General features: G+C 36.9%; 2 protein-coding genes and 1 pseudogene across 3 annotated transcripts; 1 reads left to right on the top strand and 2 right to left on the bottom strand.

The window, feature by feature from the left end:
- Positions 1-2,131: 2,131 nt before the first annotated feature.
- On the top strand, positions 2,132-5,150 carry LOC147570741 (L-ascorbate oxidase homolog). Its single transcript, XM_086657276.1, has 6 exons — positions 2,132-2,500; positions 2,980-3,250; positions 3,451-3,574; positions 3,713-4,058; positions 4,169-4,534; positions 4,626-5,150. The coding sequence occupies exons 1-6, from the start codon at positions 2,250-2,252 to the stop codon at positions 4,921-4,923; spliced, it is 1,656 nt and encodes a 551-aa protein (XP_086513402.1). The 5' UTR covers positions 2,132-2,249; the 3' UTR covers positions 4,924-5,150.
- A 125-nt stretch (positions 5,151-5,275) lies between these two features.
- Positions 5,276-9,750, bottom strand: LOC147570740 (mechanosensitive ion channel protein 6-like). Its single transcript, XM_086657275.1, has 5 exons — positions 7,424-9,750; positions 7,193-7,316; positions 6,705-6,998; positions 6,414-6,616; positions 5,276-5,796 (listed from the first exon to the last, which is right to left on the bottom strand). Exons 1-5 carry the CDS (start codon positions 9,280-9,282, stop codon positions 5,508-5,510), a joined length of 2,769 nt encoding a protein of 922 aa, XP_086513401.1. The 5' UTR covers positions 9,283-9,750; the 3' UTR covers positions 5,276-5,507.
- Positions 9,751-14,105: 4,355 nt separating this feature from the next.
- Positions 14,106-18,114, bottom strand: LOC147570739 (F-box/LRR-repeat protein 10-like; annotated as a pseudogene). Its single transcript, XR_015231498.1, has 5 exons — positions 18,080-18,114; positions 16,792-17,053; positions 16,343-16,548; positions 16,110-16,203; positions 14,106-15,681 (listed from the first exon to the last, which is right to left on the bottom strand). The product of XR_015231498.1 is annotated as an F-box/LRR-repeat protein 10-like (transcript).
- Between the last annotated feature and the right edge of the window lie 1,735 nt (positions 18,115-19,849).

The raw sequence follows: 19,849 nt of genomic DNA, 5'->3' as shown, positions 1-19,849 counted from the left end.
ATTGGGCCCCTAATAACTACTTTCCCACTTTCTCTTTCTTCACTCCCTTTTTTAGCTCTATTCTCTCTTATTACTTCCAACTTCAAGATGCAATTTCCTTTTATGCCAAAAAAAAGATGCAATTTCCATTAAAATTTATTTTATAGTTTACTATTTTGAATTTCATTAAACTCTAATTATTATAAATTATTTGGAGATTTTGAATTGATTAGTTTTTTAATTTATTATTAGACCTTGATTGTTAGATCATTTAAATTTTATTATTTTTTATGGTTAGATCATTTAAGTTTTATCAGCTGGGTTCAATTCGTCGATAGAATACTTTTATTTTGTTGTTAGATCATTTAATTTTATGTTTATTATACTACGTAAAAAAAAATTCTATACTGTAAAAATTTAATTACTATTTGGCACCGGACCCCCAATTCCTTAGCCACGCCACTGGTTGAACTTTGACCTTTTGTTAAAAATATTTAAATTACTCTGGTTTCAAAGAGTGTATTTAGTACATTATTACTGTGTTCAAGCACATGGATTTGTATTTATGACCGTAAATACAAAAATAATTAGGTTGACCTAGAAAAACCGGTGGGAAGCTTCTCAATATGTATTATCGCAATACAAATACATAGAACTAATCTTTACCTCCAATTACTTGACTCCTCCTCGCATTAATCATGGGATTAAGTCAACTAATCACAAGTGGGAACATACATGTTAAACCTATTTCTAACATTTTCTATGGCCCATAGGCAGGCGACTCTAATTTTAATCTCAATTTGCTTCCGACGAATTAAATTGTTTAGAAAATCAGTGAAGTAAGATATAAACTTATGTTGATGATAAATTTGTAACTTAGAATGAGATTTTGCATTACTTGTCGCCACGTTTATTTTTTAGTTATAACTTCATCTAACAAGTACAAAAAAGATACCCCAGTATGTACTCTATTAAGTGATTGCGAGACGTTTACTTTTCTGATATTTTATTAGTTTGTATAAACCAGTGGAAAAAGAATGAATTAACATTTAACACATTTCTTTACCACACGCGTTAAATTACAAATTATTTGTACTTTCAGTACAAATTTAATCTTTATGTGGATTGTAAGAAAAAAAAGAAAAAACTATGATAGAAAATGTAAACTCGAACCTTAATGAGTATATTAAAAGAGATTCTTAATTCACATAACAATTTCTAGTTCCTTTTAAAAGAATGAGGACAGTTTACATTGCTTAATGGTGAGAGATTAAAATAATAATGCGTGATACACGAAACATCATGTATAGAGTGTATATGATCATAATATTAAATTGTCAATTAGTTGTGGAAACATCTTAGCTCACACATAACTGGCTAGGCCCTTTTCATGTCTCATTCCTTTTCTTCTATCTCTAGATTTGCCTTTTCTTTCTTTTTGCATGTATTAATTCCATTTTGACTCGATAAAGATTACCAACTCACCAAGATGGCTTCCTAAAAATGACCAACTTTCAATATAGACCTCTTCTGAATTTTTCAGTTAGTGAATTTTAAGTTGATTAATTATTTCTTTTTTACCCCTCTTTTAAGGAATTATATCCTATTTATCTTTTCTTTCTCTGCTAGCAGAGATGGGTCGCCGACTCCTCGCCTACGACCATCATCGACAACTAAAAAGAATAAGAAAAAACTTCTCTTCATCTTCGTTTTCTTACTTCTTCCTTTTCTCTATTTTAACCTAAATTATCAAGGTTCTTTATCTCTCTCCCCCTCTCCATCTTCCCCTATATCCACTCTCTTAATTTTATCTTAACTAACGGAAAAACTTAAAAGAGAACTATATTGGAAGCTGGTCATCTTGAGGGGGTCATTTTGGTAAGTTAGTCATCTTTATGGGGCCAAAATGGAATTAGCCCTTTTTCCTTTGATGCTTCGTTTCTAACATTCTACACTCCTTTTTAAATAGCCTTCCTCCTCCTCTGTTCTTCCAATCACCTCCCACCTCTCCAACTCTCTCTCTCTCTCTCTCTCTCTCTCTCTCTCTCTCTCTCTCTCTCTCTCTCTCTCTCTCTCTCTCTCTCTCTCTCTCTCTCTCTCTCTCTCTCTCTCTCTCTCTCTCTCTCTCTCTCTCTCTCTCTCTCTCTCTCTCTCTCTCTCTCTCTCTCTCTCTCTCTCTCTCTCTAAGCTCCAAAAAGGGAGAAACTTATACACCTACCCTTACATCAAAACTACCATCTTTTACCTCTATAGAGCTTTCTCTCAAGAAAATGTCAATGAATGTAGCTGCCATCTTCATCATCTCATTGGCCTTGGTGTTTGTTGTTGTGGTTAGAGCTGAAGATCCATACAGGTTCTTCACTTGGAATGTGACTTATGGCACAATTTCCCCTGTTGGAGTTCCTCAACAGGGTATACTGATCAATGGTCAATTTCCTGGTCCAAATATCTTCTCTGTTACAAATGACAATCTTATTATTAATGTATTCAACAACTTGGATGAACCATTTCTCCTTTCTTGGTATGTCTCTAGCTAGATTTATCTCTCTAACATGGTAGTATTTGCTTTTGTTTTATAGAAATTTGACTTGTGTAGCCGTAATATCCGTCAGAATAACTACTTCGTTGAGTTAGACCATTCAGACCTATAAATGATAAAAGTACTTCCTTAATGGCTCACCTCCTTGTCTACATGGTGAACAAGACAAGGGGTTATTGGTATTTCTCTTGAGTTAAAATGTCTCTTGTCTTATTAGGATGGAGTCCACGTGGAAGACGGGAGGTACTTGTATCATTGTTGATTTAGACGAGTCAAATCATTCAGGCTAATCATCATTTTAGATAAATTCAGATAAAAGTCAAACATTTTGAAAACAAATCGACTTTAGACTATTCAGACGAGTAAGATCCGAATTAAAAAAAAAAAAAAAAAAGACTGCATAAAAGTGACTCATTTTTCTTTGTTATAGTATTGAATATGAATAATGAAAATAAACACAGGAATGGAATACAACAGAGGAGGAATTCGTGGCAAGATGGAGTATATGGAACAAACTGTCCAATTCCACCAGGGAAGAACTACACATACACATTGCAAGTGAAAGATCAAATTGGAAGTTTCTTCTACTTCCCTTCTCTCTCTTTCCACAAAGCAGCTGGTGGGTTTGGAGGAATCAGTATTCTCAGTAGACCTAGAATTCCAGTTCCCTTCCCTGATCCTGCTGATGATTTTACCCTTCTCATTGGTGATTGGTACAAGGCCAACCACACGGTACGTAATACTCTAATAAACCCTTTCTTTCTCTAAATAGTCCCACACGGGAGAGAAAGCCGATCTAATAACCAAGAATATAATGTCTAGGTCCTCTCTACTCATTTTCAATTGATTTTGAATTGGATGACCACAAACTTAACAAACATGATCTTGTTTTTTTTCTTGTTCTCATCATTTATTCTGCTTTGCGTTTTCAGAGGTTGAGATCCATTCTTGATGGTGGTAAGAAGCTTCCTTTCCCAGATGGCATCCTTATCAATGGCCGAGGGTCAATGAACAATCAGCAGCTAGCGTCCTTATTTACTTACACAGTCGAACAAGGTGACTATATATATACATTCTTAAAGTCATGCGACCGAAAAGACCCATAACAGACAGTATTACGAGCAGCCTGCTTGGAATGGTAGTTGATCAACTCGAATAACTTTATAACTAATAAGTGAATTTTAATGTGTACAGGAAAAACATATAGGTTTCGAATTTCGAACGTGGGTTTACAACATTCGCTCAACTTCAGGATTGAAGGCCACACCATGGTTTTAGTTGAAGTCGAGGGGACTCACACTGTCCAAACAACATATTCGTCTCTAGACGTTCACGTGGGCCAGTCTTACTCTGTTTTAGTCACTGCTAATCAAAAACCCAAGGACTATCACTTTGTTGTTTCCAACCGATTTAGCTCACTCATCCTTTCTTCTTTCGGTACCTTCAAATACAGTAATTCTAGAATTGGGTTCACCGGGCCACCACCTGGTGGTCCTACGCTTGACATCGACTTTTCACTTAAACAGGCTCGTTCCATCAGGTACACATCATTGCACTGCATTGCAAACAAGTCGGACCATGAAAAGCCCAACAAGGCTCAATATAGTCCATGGATTTTAACCCTTCTCTCTCTATTTGTACTATGTGTAGGACTAATCTTACTGCAAGTGGACCAAGGCCAAACCCACAAGGTTCATACCACTATGGCCAAGTAAACATCAGCAGAACCATCAGGCTTTCAAGCACAGCTGCTCAAGTAAATAAGAAGCAGAGATATGCAGTTAATAATGTCTCTTTTATACCAGCTGATACTCCTCTCAAAATCGCCGATGCCTTTAAAATACCAAACGTTTTTCGTGTCGGAACCATCTCAACCGCCCCTACCGGTAAAGCAATGTATCTCGACACATCGGTAATGGGTGCTGATTTTAGAGAATTCGTCGAGATTGTGTTTGAAAACCCTGAAAACATCGTTCAGAGCTGGCATATAGATGGCTATTCCTTCTTCGTTGTTGGGTATATATTTTTCATTACCCTAGTAGTTAAATGGTGTTCTTCAAAAGACAACTAGTGCTTTAACTTAACATTTTTTTTACGTGTTTTGCAGTATGGAAGGAGGAAAATGGACGCCCGCTAGTAGGGGCGAATACAATCTGAATGATGCAATTGTACGGTCTACTGTTCAGGTCTATCCGGCCTCATGGACTGCGATATATGTCCCACTAGATAATGTAGGAATGTGGAACATAAGATCTGAGTTTTGGGCACGCCAATACCTTGGTCAACAATTCTATTTACGCGTTTATTCTTCAGTGGAGTCGACAAGGGACCAACACCCAATCCCACCGAACGCCCTTCTCTGTGGTAGGGCAGCCGGCCTCTCCCTGCCACCCCCTAGTCCATGATTGAAGGTGGGTTCTGGTGGTCGGAGGTGATGGATAATTAGGTTAGAATTCTATGGATTTGTGAGTTCTCAAGCGGCATGCCATCTCATTAGGAAACAAGTCAAGATTCTTTATGCTCTCTTTGGGAGTAGGCAACTTTATTTTGAATTCTTTATTGTTGGGAAATGTAATTGTTATTATCATTATTTACTTTATACTAATAAAAAGGTAAAAGAGTTTGATTTTTATTTTATCTTATATTAAGCTCGATTGGGTAATATTCGGCAGGTATTGTGGAATCAGAACCGATATAAAAGTGTTCAGGGTTCCTGTTTGAGTCTGGGATAAACACGTATAGCTGCGTAACCGAGTATATAAACATCAAGTTAATCTATAAATCTGGCTGATTTATTCAATTACATTTGCCTCCTGAACTCTTAATACACCACAAAAGAGAAAAATGGCGGAGTAAAAGAAGAAAATTTCCGGCTCAATCACAACCACTGCTATGCCATCCTAACTCAGCCCTAGAACTAAAGAAGAGGATGCCAACTTCAAATACATGTTTTTTGAGATCTAAATTGGGTGAGTTGATAATTTGATGATTAGTTGGAGGAAGCTGACCAATTGGAGGGAACACGGTTCGACGACCAACCAGGCATATTTCTAACATTGACATCAAGAGGTAGCATTCGGTACTCGATGTCGAGTTCCCTTAAGATCTTAATCAATTCTTCGACAACTAGAGCTCTTCGTGTCCATCTCTCTCCCATGTCTTGATGATTCATTCGATGCGTTAACCAAATTGAAATCTTTAACCTGTTCAGATCATCCACATCCCTTACTACTACCATTGGTGCTGGGTACCAATGTTCTGTTTTGTTCTCTATGTACCTGTTTAGTAAAAAAAAAACAACAAGACCCATCAGAGATTTAGAGTCCAAAAAGAAGAGATAGAGATCTTAAACAGTTGGGAGTGACTGATCCACAGCTTGGGTTCAACGGTAGCCCGAGTGATCCTTGCCTGACCCTGGTCCCAAGTTGGTTATTATGTTTGAAACTATGAGTTATTAGAGATTAATTTGAACTATTAGCATAAAGTTACGATTCCCATCACCCTCCCGAACTGCATAGTAAAGATCATGCTCCCAACTTAATACATTCCGCACGATTATGTACATAAACCACCATGTCCAGTACGATCAGACAGAGATCAGACAGAGTTCATACATTGACATGTTTTTTAAGTTATCTCTATCTGTGGGTACATGTATATATTATGTACATTCAAACGGAATGATCTGAATTGGAAGCCGAGAGCCACAGGCTACTCAGTGCCAACTGCTTCGGTGTTTTTGGCTGGTTTCCAAGTTTTAGGCTTAGATGTCATATGTGGAGTTGAAGCCTCTCTATGCTGGTGTTGCATGGTTTACATAGGCAAAAGTATCCTTTTACGCGACTTTAAACAAAATACATGAAGAAAAGAACGAAGATGCTTTTTTAATACATACGCTGTTAGTCGCTGTTTCATGATAGCGATCTTTTCCGCTGGGGTAGAGACGTGGATACAGTAATCAATTGCATCTCCCATATCTGGACTTCGATAGTAATTGCTAATTGGCTTAGTGGAAAGAACACTATTTGGGTATATGATCTTCTGGTTGTCGAACCTCAGAAAAACTGTAGTGAGGATATTCATCTCTTCCACTATCATCTGAAATCCGTATAAGTGAGATTAGGACTAACTAAAATATTACATCGATCTATCTATTTGTCTGCACACATATATTGCAATTTCGTACCTGAACGCCTTCTATTTCACACCGATCGCCGACATCAAAAGGATGCATCACAAATAAGAAGATGATTGCCTCAAACACCATTTTGCAGGTGTTCCCAAACATGAAAGCAACCAGAAGAAGTTGAGAGCTTATGAAGACTAGGAGCTGGGTGGTCGCAATTCCGAGTATGAGAAGCCCGATAACTACTATTACAATACCAATGACAACATTTATCATACGGTGGAGTTGGTTCACGGCTGTTTTTGTATCATCCAGAGTCAAGGCAAGAGCTCTTCTTTCTCTAAAAGCATTAACCTGAACAAAAGAGGTTTAAGTTTAACACATTATATGTTTCGGCTAAGTAGTTTAAGGCCGAATGTGCTCGGGATCGGACAGTGGCCAAACTCCTATCTGTGATCCCCACATGTCTGAGCCACGTAAAGATGCCGAGTGTTCACCAACCTATATAGTTTACAATAACAAGTATGGAGCAGAATTAAGATAATTACCACCCAGTTCTTTAGCGATTTCTTGCTGACTTTCTTGTTTTCAGGTGCTCCTTCAAATAAACTCATGGTTTTCTCGGCTTCATCTTCTCTCATGAATCGCATAATATCTTCCATATATATAAACCTATTCAAGAAGAACATTAGAAACTAGATTTCTCTCATGAAATGGCTCTAATTTTCACAACTATTGATTCAACACAAGGAACACGAAAATTAGTAGTAGGAGTTTACCTAGAGTTGGGCTCAGCAACATTGTTGAATATCTTCCTAGCTGCACATTTAGCTTCAAACTCACTTCTGATCTTTGTCGCAGATTCATCTTCAAGACTCGAATCATGTATCTGCTCATCAAGTGTAGACAATACTCCATGACGAACAACTTTCATTAATCTCTTCATTCTCCAAGCAGAGACATTTTTCTGGTTCAATTTGTGCAATTGATCAATGGTGATTGCTTCTTCTTCCTGCCTCGGAGTTGCTCCTCCAGATCTAGCACTCTTACCAATCTTGGGAGTATTTTGAAGTCCCCCACTTCCACATATCTTCCCACTTTTCATTGGTGGCAAAGCTGTAGCTCTTAGATCAGCTGGCATTTTAGCTCCTGCATTCTGAAGTTTCTCAACTTCAGCCATTACTTCTTCATCTTCTTCCTGGTTCTTCTCAATCTCAATCAACGGCGGACCCGATAACGTCTCAATTACATACTGATTAAACAAAGAATCCTGAATTCGATCGAAATAAGTGCTAACATGAAACGACGAAGCGAGAACTTTAACAAGGAGGGTTTTCACAAGCCATATTAATGTACCAGCCAGCAAACAGATCAAGATCTTAGTTATAACAAAAGGTAGAGTTTTATCCTTCACTTTCGTCGAAACTTTCTTATCAAACAAATAATGCCAAGCAATCAAAACCAAACCTAACCATAAACAATTCTGAACTGCTTTTCTCAATCCATAAACAAAATACAAAACCCTTTTCCTCAAAATGAAATTCCTTTCTATAAAGAAGACAACAAACCTAATTCCCCAACCAGAAACTAATCTCCCACAGATCAAAACCAATACTAAGAGCTCCCATTTCCATAGAGGTAGTTCAGCTAGTGTTTTCTTAGCAAGTTTATGAATGGTTAAAGTAGAAACTAGGGCACCCAAAATTAAAATTAGACTTACCCATTGAAGAACAGTTAAAGTGTTGAACTTAGCTCTCTTATATTCATCTGGTAGATCTTCTTCTGCAAATGGGTCATCATCTTCTTCATCATTTAATCTCCCTAAATGGCCAGATTTCAATTGCCCTGATTTTGGTACTCTCCCTGATCTCTTATCAAGTTTATCTGATGGTGGATCCATTAACCTTGATTTAGTAGTTTTAGTCCTCAAAAAGCTTGATTTTCTCTTAAAAGATGAATTTGAAGTACATCTAATTACTTCATCATTAGAATGATTCTGATTGTTGGTATTCTTTTGTTGTTGATCTTCTTCTTCATTGGGTTTTCTTCTTCTAACTGGTTCTGGTGCTATCTCAATAGGATTAAATGGAGGAGGAGGAGGAGATTCATGAAAAGAAACTTTAGGGTTTTCTTTAGGACTTTCATCAACTATAGATAAAGTTCTTGTACTTTGAAGAACAAGTTCATCCATTTCCAAATCCATATCTAATGAAAACTCCCCAGAAGCTTGTTGTTTATGTAAAAACTGTCCAATAAGCTTTGATGGCGGATCATCAATAACTTTATGAGATTCTGTTTGAAACTTAAACTCATCAATTCCTTCAATTTTACCTGCATTTCCATCTTTCCAAAATTCATAACTTGATTCTCTCCATATTGGGTTTACAACATTATTGCTATTATTATTATTAAACCCTAAACCCATCTCTAATTCTCTTTGATCACCATTACTAGTACTACTAGTCTCAAAGTTTTGATTCCCATCTTGGATCTTAACAATGAAATCATCTTTCCTGTCAGAGTCACCAGGAGATTTGATGACCATATCTTGATCTGAGAGTATGGGTTGTTTTTCAAAGTTTTGATCTTTTTGTTGACTAGGTTTTAAAGATTTGAAAGATTGTCTGAGAGATTCCATAACTGAGCTCTATAATAGTAGTTCTGAAAGCTTTTTAAAAAGAGAGAATTCTAGAGAGAGAGAGAGAGAGAGAGGGTTCCTACCTAGGGAGATGGTTCAATACAAGTACTTATTTAAACAAAGATTGATTGTTTGACTATGGTCTTTCAGTGAGTAAGACGCGTGTATAAAAGTACTACTCAACTCACTCCTTCTTCATTAAAGAAAGCTTAGAAAAGGCATTGTTAGGTTAAAAAATCGAACAAGAGAGAGAACGAACGAACAGATGGCGGATTCTGAGAGAAGCAGTAGAAATCTGGTTAACTTCCGCCATTAATTTTATTATTATTATGAGACTGGCTGGGGATTTTTATAATGGAAAGAAAAAGAAAGGGACGAGACATAGATGACTGAATTTACGGAAAAGGACATTCCTTGTATATTAAATTACCACATTCTGTTTACTACTACGTTTTCCGTCTTAGAATTAAAGAAACTTTTTTTTTTTTTTGTTGAAATATAAAGAAACTTTTTAGAAAAATGATAGAGAACAAGAAAATCCAGACATACTCTAGACATACATCTTATGTGGCTTGTTGTGATTCGTGTTTTTGATGATTCTAATTCACTAGACAACGAATCACGGCAAGCCACATAGGATGTATGTCTAGAGTATGTCTGGATTTTCTTGTTCTCTATCATTTTTCAACTTTTTATTATGTACAAGGAAAGAAGTAGGTGGTGTTTCTAGAAAGAGTGGGAAAGATCTAATTTCTAACTAATTAATATATTACTCTTTCAACAAAAAAAAAAAAAAATAGAAAGAGTGAGAAAGAATGAAAATTGTGATGGTTTGTTTTTTAGGGTTTAATTCGAGGGTTGAAATTAAGAACTATGATTTTATTTCATGTACGGTGAATAGAACGAACGTGATGTTATGTCCGACCAATATTTCGATCAAATTCTGACCAAAGTACTTGGACGAATCAGATCTAGTGTCCGGCCGGCCAGAGAGATCCTGCTCGTCTATGTAGATTTGGTCCGTCAAAATACCCCGATCAAAATTGGGGCAGGATGTTAGGCATCATTTTTTATGATAGAATGCTAACAATATTGGTTTGTGCGCATTGAAGTTTCCAGCACTAGTATAGCTGGGGAAACCCTAGCTAATGGCCGGATGGCAGTGTCCAAACTCCAAAGACATGAGTGTGGCGAAATTGATGATAACTTTGTTAATGACAGTTGGGAGAAATGGAACCACTAGTCAGACATTTTGTTTGTTTCTTGTTTCTGATATATATTAGGTACAAAATTTGATCTCCCCAATTTGGCAAGGATACCATTTAATAATCTTGTGGAGTTGTTTCTAGATAGTATTAGATTTTGAAACTTACTTTGTATGGAATTTGAATCCATTGAACTTGAATCTTGACGGGTCATCATTCGTGGGGGCAGGATGAAACCCATCTTTGTTTGTGGCACAAAAGAAGAATTCCAACTTATATGGTATTAGTGAGTGAGGGGGTGAGTTGGAGGAAAGTGGGGTGTGATCTCTCTAAATTATGTCAGAACTCGTAACCTTGTGTTATATATATATAGAAGACGTCGAGAAAAAACCGACCAAACTAGAGAGAATATTTGTTTTCGTGTTCCATTCTCGAAATGTTTTTTCTGTTTAAATATGGTTTTTTTTTCCTTCTCTTTTTGCGAAATAACTTTTCAAAGTATAAAGCTAGATTCATTTTTTTGATGAAGAAAGCTGGATTCATTATGTAGGGTAATAGTGTGATTTCGACGTGTCTCTAGCAAACTCTCCCTTCGTATGGTCCCCCTCACAAAGCAGAACAAACTTTTCCTTCTTGTCTCAAGTATAAAAGAAAGTATAAAATTGGAAACACGGAAGTCATTAGAACATAATTGTAACAATTGTGTTATTCTGGGGAGGGATTAAATTTGATCTTGGTTGAAGTATATGGACCAAATTGGCAAGTCGAGTAGAAGAATAATCAAGCCAAAGCTTGAAAAGAACGGAAGGTAGAAAGCAAGGATTAATTATAGTAATAAGTAAACCCCACATATGTATGTATATCCGAAAGGAAGCTAAAGTTGAAAAAGAAACAAAAAGCTCATTGCAAACACCTATCTTTATAGAACCACAAGCAAACCTATAACCTTAATGACGTAGTATTATTATTCTAGAACCCAAAATCATCATCAGTTTCACTTTCGGTGTCAATCTCACCCTCGCCTTCCAAAATTCCTTGCCTTAGTTCATCTATTCTTCTGTGATCACTCTTGTGTAAACCACCATTCGAGCCGTCCCAATGGCTTATTCCCAAGTCCTCACCATTAAACTCAATGTGCATAAATAGTCGGTTAGTCCATAAATAGTGAATATGCCTATATCCGATCCAATAAGTTAATATTTACGGGCATAGTAAGTGAGTGAGAGAATAAAAATAAATAAAAAATTTGGTCGTCGGCCGGAAATTTGGTCGGTCGGCGACCCCTGCCTGAGAAGATGATGATATGACGTGATAGGTGACTTGAGAGAGAGGAGATGAGATGGAGGAGAGAGAGTAACGAAAAATTAACGGTAACTAAAAAAAATGACCATATAGATATTTTTGCTAAAGTAGAGGGCTAGGCAGGAAGCTAGTCACAAAGTTGGGGGCCATTTGAGAAATAACTCTTTACTTTATAGTGGGAAAGAAAGAAAGAGACAAGAGAGACAGATGAATGAATTTACTGGAAAGGACATTCCTTGTAAGTTCAACAAAAAAAAAGGACATTCCTTGTATATTAAATTATGCCATTCTGCCACTAAGTTTTCCTCTTTAAAATTTAAGAAACTTTTTTCTCTTTTTTTTTTTATGTACAAGGAACGTTTAGTTCAACAAAAAAAGAATGTACAAGGAATGTTGTTAAAGTTCAACAAAAAAAAAAAGGAATGTTGTTAAAGTGTGTTTTTAGAAATAGATGGAATCATGGAAAGGGTGAAAATTATGATGGTTTTAATCGGAGGGTTGAGATTAAAAAAAGAATAGATTATGATTTCGTTTCATGTATGATGATAGAACGACTGTGATGTTATGCCCAACCGATATTTAGAACGTATTTCGGCCAGAATACTTGGACGAACAAGATCTGTTGAGTGAAAATCAAACATTTTCTGACCGTCTAAATATCCCGATCGAAATTCAATCGAGATCGTAATTGGACATATCATCATTTTTTATTTTTTCTAACGACAGACTGCGTACTATATTGGTGTGTGTGCATGGAAGTTTCCAACACTACTATAGCTGAGACACCCTAGCTAAGGCCAGGATCCTAGTGTTCAAGCGACACATGTCAAGACACGAGTGGTGCTTAAAAAAGAAATTTTTTTTTTTTTTTTTTTTGTTTTTTTTTTATGCTTAAAAAAGAAATGAAAGGCAAAATTGATGATAATTTTGGGCCTAACTTTGTCATGTGAGAGAAATGAAAAGAAATAGTTTATGATTTTATTTCATGTAGGATAAATAGAACAAGCATGATGTTATGCTATGTCAATATCTCGAACGAATTCCTACTAAAGTACTTGGCAAACCAGATCTGGTGTTTTTGTCACTTGATCTGACCCGTCCAAGTAGGCCCAAAAGAGGAGATATTAACTCGACTTAACTTCTTCATCAAAAAAAAAACTCGACTTAACTTCTTCTTTTTTATGATTGAATAGCCTACAACTATATTGGTTCGTGTGCACGGAGGTTTTCCAGCTATACATACTGGTGCAGGATGGCAGTGTCGACACGGCACAAGTGAAGGAAGCCATGGGTGCTCTAATTGATGATAACTTTGTCATGACAGTTGGGAGAAATGGAACCACTAGTGACACATTTGTTTCTTTCTTGTTCTCATATTAGGTTCAAGATTTTGACTGGCCAAACAAAGGCCCTATTTTTATTTTATTTTTTTATTTTTTTGTTGAAAGCGGCCCAATTGCTATTGCCTAATATAAATAAGTTTCGGGTCTACCACTAAATTTCCGTAAGTAAATTAAGCAATAGAAGATTACGTCTTTCGTTCAAAACTGACAAATAACATGTTGATGTTGTTTTCTGATAAAATTATATATAGACAAAAGAGAGGTAGAGGTGAAAAGTAAAGACCATTTTCATTTTTCAGAGCTACATACTGTATTATCCATGGACAAATCCATTGAACTTGAATCTTGACAGGTCATTGACTCATCATGGGGCAGGATGAAACCCATCTTTGTCAACTTTTTTGTGGCACACAGAAACAAAAGAACAATTCCAACTTATATGATATTAGTGAGGGGTGAGTTGGAGGAAATTGGGGGGTGATCTCTCTCTCAATTATGCGCGGACACGAAACCTTAGTGTTATATATAGAAGCGTCAAGAAAAAGTCCGAAAAAACCGACCAAACTAGAGAGTATGTTTGTTTTCATGTTCCATTTCCGAAAAGTTTTCTCAGTTTCAACATGGTTTTTTTTCTTTTTCGCTAAGCAACTTTTCAAAGTAAAAAAGCTCGATTAATTAAGTTTAGGGTAATAATGTGATTTCAAGTATATGGACCAAATTGACAAGTGGAGTCCAAGAAATAATCAACCCAAAGCTTGAAAAGAATTGAAGGTAGAAGAAAGCAAGGATTAATTATAGTAACAAGTAAACCTCACATATGTATGTATATCCGAAAGGAAGCTAAAGTTGAAAAAGAAACAAAAAGCTCATTGCAAACACCTGTCTTTATAGAACCACAAGCAAACCTTCATAGAACCACAAGCTCATTGCAAACACCTATCTTGATAGAACCACTCCGAACGACATATTCAGATAAATCCCTCACTCCAAAACTACTCCATGTTGAAGTCTAAAAGGCAAAACACATACGGTATCGAGAAATAGTAAGTGAGTTACAAATGTTAGGTTGTCTAGAATTGTTTCCATTTATTATTTGTTAAAGAAAGCTACTCCAGCCTAAGTGGCAAACAACCTTAATGACATACTAGTAGTTTTATTCTAGACCCACCAACCATAATCATCATCATCATCATCTTCATCAGCTTCACTACCCGTCTCCGTGTCCATCTCCCCCTCGCCTTCAAGAATTCCTTGTCCTAGTTTATCTATTCTTTTGTGGTCACTCTTGTGTAAACCGCCATCTGACCCATCCCAATGGCCTATACCTAACTCCTCACCATTGACTGCAATGTGCATGAATGGTCGGCTACTTACTAAATCATCTGCTGATACTTCCTTATTACTTCCATCCACTCCTAACCATCTCAACCCTGAAAAGTAAGGTTTCTCAAACCACCGAAATGCGAGCCACGTTATTTCCTCACAGCCATAAAGATCGATTAGCTTCAAGCAACTCTTATTCCACCCATCTTCCTCGGCATGCATTGTGGCCAATGCTATCACTGAAGCGTCACCTATGTGTCGACATTCACGCAAACGTAGTTCAATAATAGGAACCCTAGTTTTAGCAAGTAACAAAGTTCGTTGTCAGTAAGATTCGGAAGATTTGATAGGTCCAAGTGCTGCAACCTCCGACCAGATTGACTAGAACAATCAAATATACAAGTAATGCACTTATCGGTAAGTCTTTTGCAACCTCTAACGGATAATGAAGTTAACGACTCTAGTACTTTATTTCCCAAGTATGTCAAGCCAATATCACTAATATCCAAGCCATCGAGAAGTAATATCTTTAACTTGTGTAGAGTGCTTATTTTTGTTAGGGCTTCATCACCAAGATTTCGACAACCACGCAAGTCAAGATATTTGATATTCCTGTTCTCTACCAGACTCGCTACAGCAGAATTGGTTAATAAATAACACCATCTCAAGCTCACACTTGTCAAGGAAAGAGATGTAGCAGAAATGTCCTGTAACACCAGATTTGTCATCTTTGTTCCATGGCTGATCCACAGTTTTTGCAGTTTCGGACATGAGAGTAATATTGCCTTGAAACCTGTATTTGTAACACGACAAAAACCTGCAAGCGAAATACTTTCGATGTTTGAACATCTATCTACCATTGAGATAATGCCAAGGTCATCAACTCGTCTAAAGTAGGTGAGACGGTAACGTGGCTTTCGGACCAGAGATAGATATTTCAGTCTTCCATGTTGATTGATAAGTTGAAGACCAGAGTTGCTGAGATCCCACCGGTCCATTAACACATGATAAGGTGCATCTTCAATATCCAAATGAATCAAATTCGGAAGACATCTACCTATAGCACCAACTAAAGTATCTGAGATATTGTCTACTGAAATGCACAACTTATGAATGTTAGGCAGCATGAGCATGGTACGAGATAGATGTTGTTGAGCTACTTCAGACGGGAATAGTATCCCACTCACAAAATCTGAAGTCATATCACCAATCTTCAGTGTCAACGACTACAAAGATGAATAGATATTAGCAGAAAGGTTTTAAAATACGTTTTTGCACCTCAAGGTGGTTTGCTAACACCAGGCTAGGCAGTGCCTCGAGGCGCGCCTTAATGCGCAAAATACGAGAAAAAATTGCTAAAGAAAATGACATCAATAGTGTAAAAACATAGCATAATAAATTTTTCTACTTCACTACCATAGTATAAAGTCTGAAGTGTTGCCAAACAACTCAAAACTAACAGTGAAAAGTATACTACCAAAGCATAACAAGTCCCCTTAGCCTAAAATACGTCAATTTTTTCAGGGCCTAAAATACGTAAGCGGCAAAGACGACTATTGGCAACCAATGTCTAATATGTTTAGTTACCAAAACTATTGCTTTATGACGAAACAAATAATCTTATGAGTCAATTTGGTATTAATATGAATCTTACTTGTAATTGAGAGCAACCACAAACTAATTTCCGTAGCTGATCAGTAACATATGAACCTGCGCTTCTTCCAACTATCGCATCCAAGTAAAGACACCTATAAGTGAAAAAACAAATTCATTTGACAAGAAACCCAGTAACTATTCTCAAGTTAATAGACAGAAGCTGATGTTTGGTATTTTCCATGACTAAGGAAGTAATGAATGAGAAAACTGAAGCCATATTTTGAGCCAAACCTCAGGCCCCTACAGCGTTCTCCAATCTCCGACGCCAATTTCTTGTAGCAATCTATGCAATTATGCAAGTAAAGATCTTGCAGGGAAGGCCGAAGAAGATAATTGATGGGTGTCTCTTTAAGGCGCCTACAGTCAGCTCTGAGGCTTTGAAGATTAGGGTTCCGAGATATGAGGGGCATCAACAAATTGATTGACAGAGGAATATCCTAGAAACAAATAGTATTACTTACTAATCAGGTAATATCAAAGTATTGAGGGCATCAAAACCAGATCAACAAACCCCATTCCACCGGACTTTGCCCTAATTTCAGCCCAAGTATGGAATTCGTCATTACTCATTACAGTTCAATTTTAATGTTTCAAATCCTAGACTGCGTCATTTATAATCAAGAATTTTGCATATTTTTCATCAATTATAATCTAAAAACTCTAAAAAAGAAATTACTTGCAGAAAGATGGAGATTGGGGAGGATGGATAGGGTTTTGGAAGCGACTGTGTTGAAGGTCTTACCTGTAGTGGCTATAGAGCAGATAGATGAGACATCCATCTTATCCATTATCAACCCTAATATCTCACCAAGCAATACCTCCGAGATGCACTTCTCCTCCATCCCTCTCTCTCTCTCTGCACCGTATCACTCTGACAAAGTTAAGAAGAACCCTAAAATAGGTCTGTTGCCAAAACACTGAAAACTACAAATGAGTAACAATCTGACTCTTATAAAAACTAAAGGGGTGCTTCTAAAGGCACCGGGTCAAAAGGCGGTTAGCATCCAACTCTATTAGCACCAGACCCAACTACTCATTTCTCTGTTAGCACCGTCCAACTATGTAGGCACCGGTCAAAGTAAAGTTAACCCTAACCCCTCCATCCATCTCTCACAAAATCTGAAAATTGGGAATTCCAAATTTTCTCTCTCTAAGCTTTCAAAACCGAACTTGTCGATTAAGAATTGGTAATCTAATGACCCTTGTTACTGAGCAGTGTGAAGAGTGTGATCCACAATTTCCGAAGTAACAGAGAGTTTGGTCGATTAAGAATTGATATGCTAGAAGCTATCTGCTGTTATTGATTAATTTCTTAGCAACACAAAGAATTATTGTGGTCAACATATTCTCTGTTGCAGGTATAGAAAGGCCTCCAGGTCAAATGGATCCAAAAGCATACATGCTTCAGAAGTTCAACGCAACCGCGCGCGGCGAGTTAGTTTTCATCAATGAACATGCCCATTTACATCTCACGCAATTGACCTGAATATGAATAAAAGTTTTGGCCTTTGATGTCTACAGTCTATATGTTTTTTAATCCGAATGAACATATTCTAGCTTAAAGAAGAAGTTAACAACCTAATATATAGATCAGAAATGCATCAAATAGATGTTGTTTAAAGTGTTCACATGTACTGGTACTTAGATCATGATTGACAATTTATCTTATAGTTTTGAACTAAATTTGTTTCGAAGAAGAAGATGGAAGAAGCAAACGAAGGTGAACGCCACCCACATTAAAAATTGGTGCTTATAGAGAATTCGGGTCAATGGCCATTGACCCGAGTCAATAAATTTTCCGGATGCTAACAGCCTTTTGGCACGGTGCCTTTAGAAGCACCCAAACTAAAGATTTAGGCCAGCCGGTTGGGGAAAGCTAAATAGTTTTGGGGGTGTGAACTTTTAAATGGAATATGTAAAATTTTGAAAATTTTGTGTGGAAATATATTTTATGGGAAAATTGTCCACCTCACCTCTCTCTCTCACCACCTCATCTTTCTCCACCACACATGTCTCTCCACCTCATCTCTCTCTCCGCCACACATGTCTCTCCACCTCATCTCTCTCTCCACCTCATCTCTTTCTTCTCCGACGAAGGTCACCGGTCGAAAAAATTCTGGCCGGCGACCTTCAACATAGATTTTTTTTTCTTAAATTATTCTCTCTCTCTCTAAAAAAAACAAAAAAAAAACTCGTTCTCTCTCAAAATATTCCGGCGAAGGGTTCAACATAGATTTTTTTTCTTAAATTCTTCTCTTTCTCTCTCTAAAAAAAACAAAAAAAAACTCGTTCTCTCTCAAAATATTCCGGCGACCCCTTCGCCGGAGTTTCTTGAGAGAGAGAGTGATTTTTTTTTCATGGTCGCCTGTCGGAAATTTTCCGGTCGGCGACCTTGTCGGAGAAGAGAGAGAGGTGAGGTGGAGAGAGAGTGAGGTGGAGCTTTTTATTTCCCTCTAACAACTTACAAAATAAAATTGTCAAACAAAATTGACCAATTTTTGACCAAGTCTTCACACACCCCGAAAACTATTTAGCTTTCCTCAAAGCGCTGGCCAAGATTTAACCTCCACGATGATATTAACCACAAGTATTAGGTAAGATTTCTCCCTATCCAACTACATTGCTCACAGTTTCAACAAAAAAAAAACTACATTGCTCACAACATCTACCTTTCTATGAAATGTCACCTAAGTTATTTTTAAATTTTTAGAGTGTTACATTGGAGATGCTCTTAAGCATGAGAAGGTTGTTATTAATCGTTTAGTCATCCAACTCAAAATTAATTACAATGACAATAAAAATATTTGGCATTACATTTTTGGTTAAAATATCACCATTTTTTAGTGATGCACACGCGCCCCTTCACATGTGACATATCTTTAACCTAACATGTGTCTGTTTTTTTTTTCGTTTCGAGTGGTGGGAGCACATGTGACTTTTAAACCTATCAATGTGGCTCTAGGTCTGACCATGTTTTTTGCTTCTCTCATCCAACTCAAACCCGTTTAGCAATGAGCGAAGATGACCTTTTCATGTGATACTATCATAGTTACTGTGATTCTTCAGCGACCTAATTTTCAGGGCAGGTGTTATTCAAAAGTTAATGCCAACTAAGATTAGAGCAAGAGACTCTTCTGTCTCCCTGGGGTGCAACGTGTTCCAGAACAAATCTTTCATCTGGGCTAGGCTGGACTTTCTAATTTCATCATTGCATCTGGTCATGGTGAAGAATTGTCAGAAGACTAAGTCCATGCCAAGATTTTTGGTTTTTGGATTTATGATTATTAGGGCTTCCCAAAGAAGTTTGTTCTTGTCCATGGAATGTTAAGGGTTTTTTATTTTTATTTATTAAGTGATTTTCATGCCAAGATTTTTGGTTTTTGGAGTATTACGTAGGGACCGATAATTTTAAGATGTTTGATTTTTCACTTAATAAATGATTTTCAGTTATTAAGTGTGGGGCTGACAATTTTGGTTGTTTATTTTTTCACTTAATAAGTGAAAATCACTTCTAAGTGATAGCAAAGTAACTGCAAAAATGTAAACTCCAACTTGAAGCTTATTTTTTTGCACTTACAGATCCCTCTGCTACTATAACAGTGACAAATACAATCTTAACTAAAACAAAACCTTAATTTATAGATGAGTGCAAAACTTCTTTATGGGTGTAGCGAAGACTCTTTCCCTTCATCACTCATCTTTCACCGAAGCATTTCTTCTTGATTTATGTTTTTCATC

Source organism: Eschscholzia californica, unplaced genomic scaffold (genome assembly GCF_041429995.1).
Source record: "Eschscholzia californica isolate CP2 unplaced genomic scaffold, dmEscCali1.0.p SCAF_1, whole genome shotgun sequence".
NCBI lineage: Eukaryota > Viridiplantae > Streptophyta > Magnoliopsida > Ranunculales > Papaveraceae > Eschscholzia > Eschscholzia californica.
This window is presented reverse-complemented; position numbering and strand designations above follow the sequence as displayed.

Excerpts from the sequence above, each read along its gene's own strand:
- LOC147570741 (XM_086657276.1), top strand. The coding sequence starts at position 2,250 with ATGTCAATGAATGTAGCTGCCATCTTCATCATCTCATTGGCCTTGGTG. Across the intron at positions 3,575-3,712 it reads TACTTACACAGTCGAACAAG|GAAAAACATATAGGTTTCGA; the intron begins GTGACTATATAT and ends TAATGTGTACAG. Across the intron at positions 4,059-4,168 it reads AAACAGGCTCGTTCCATCAG|GACTAATCTTACTGCAAGTG; the intron begins GTACACATCATT and ends TACTATGTGTAG.
- LOC147570740 (XM_086657275.1), bottom strand. The coding sequence starts at position 9,282 with ATGGAATCTCTCAGACAATCTTTCAAATCTTTAAAACCTAGTCAACAA. Across the intron at positions 7,317-7,423 it reads GTTGCTGAGCCCAACTCTAG|GTTTATATATATGGAAGATA; the intron begins GTAAACTCCTAC and ends CTTCTTGAATAG. Across the intron at positions 6,999-7,192 it reads AATCGCTAAAGAACTGGGTG|GTTAATGCTTTTAGAGAAAG; the intron begins GTAATTATCTTA and ends TCTTTTGTTCAG.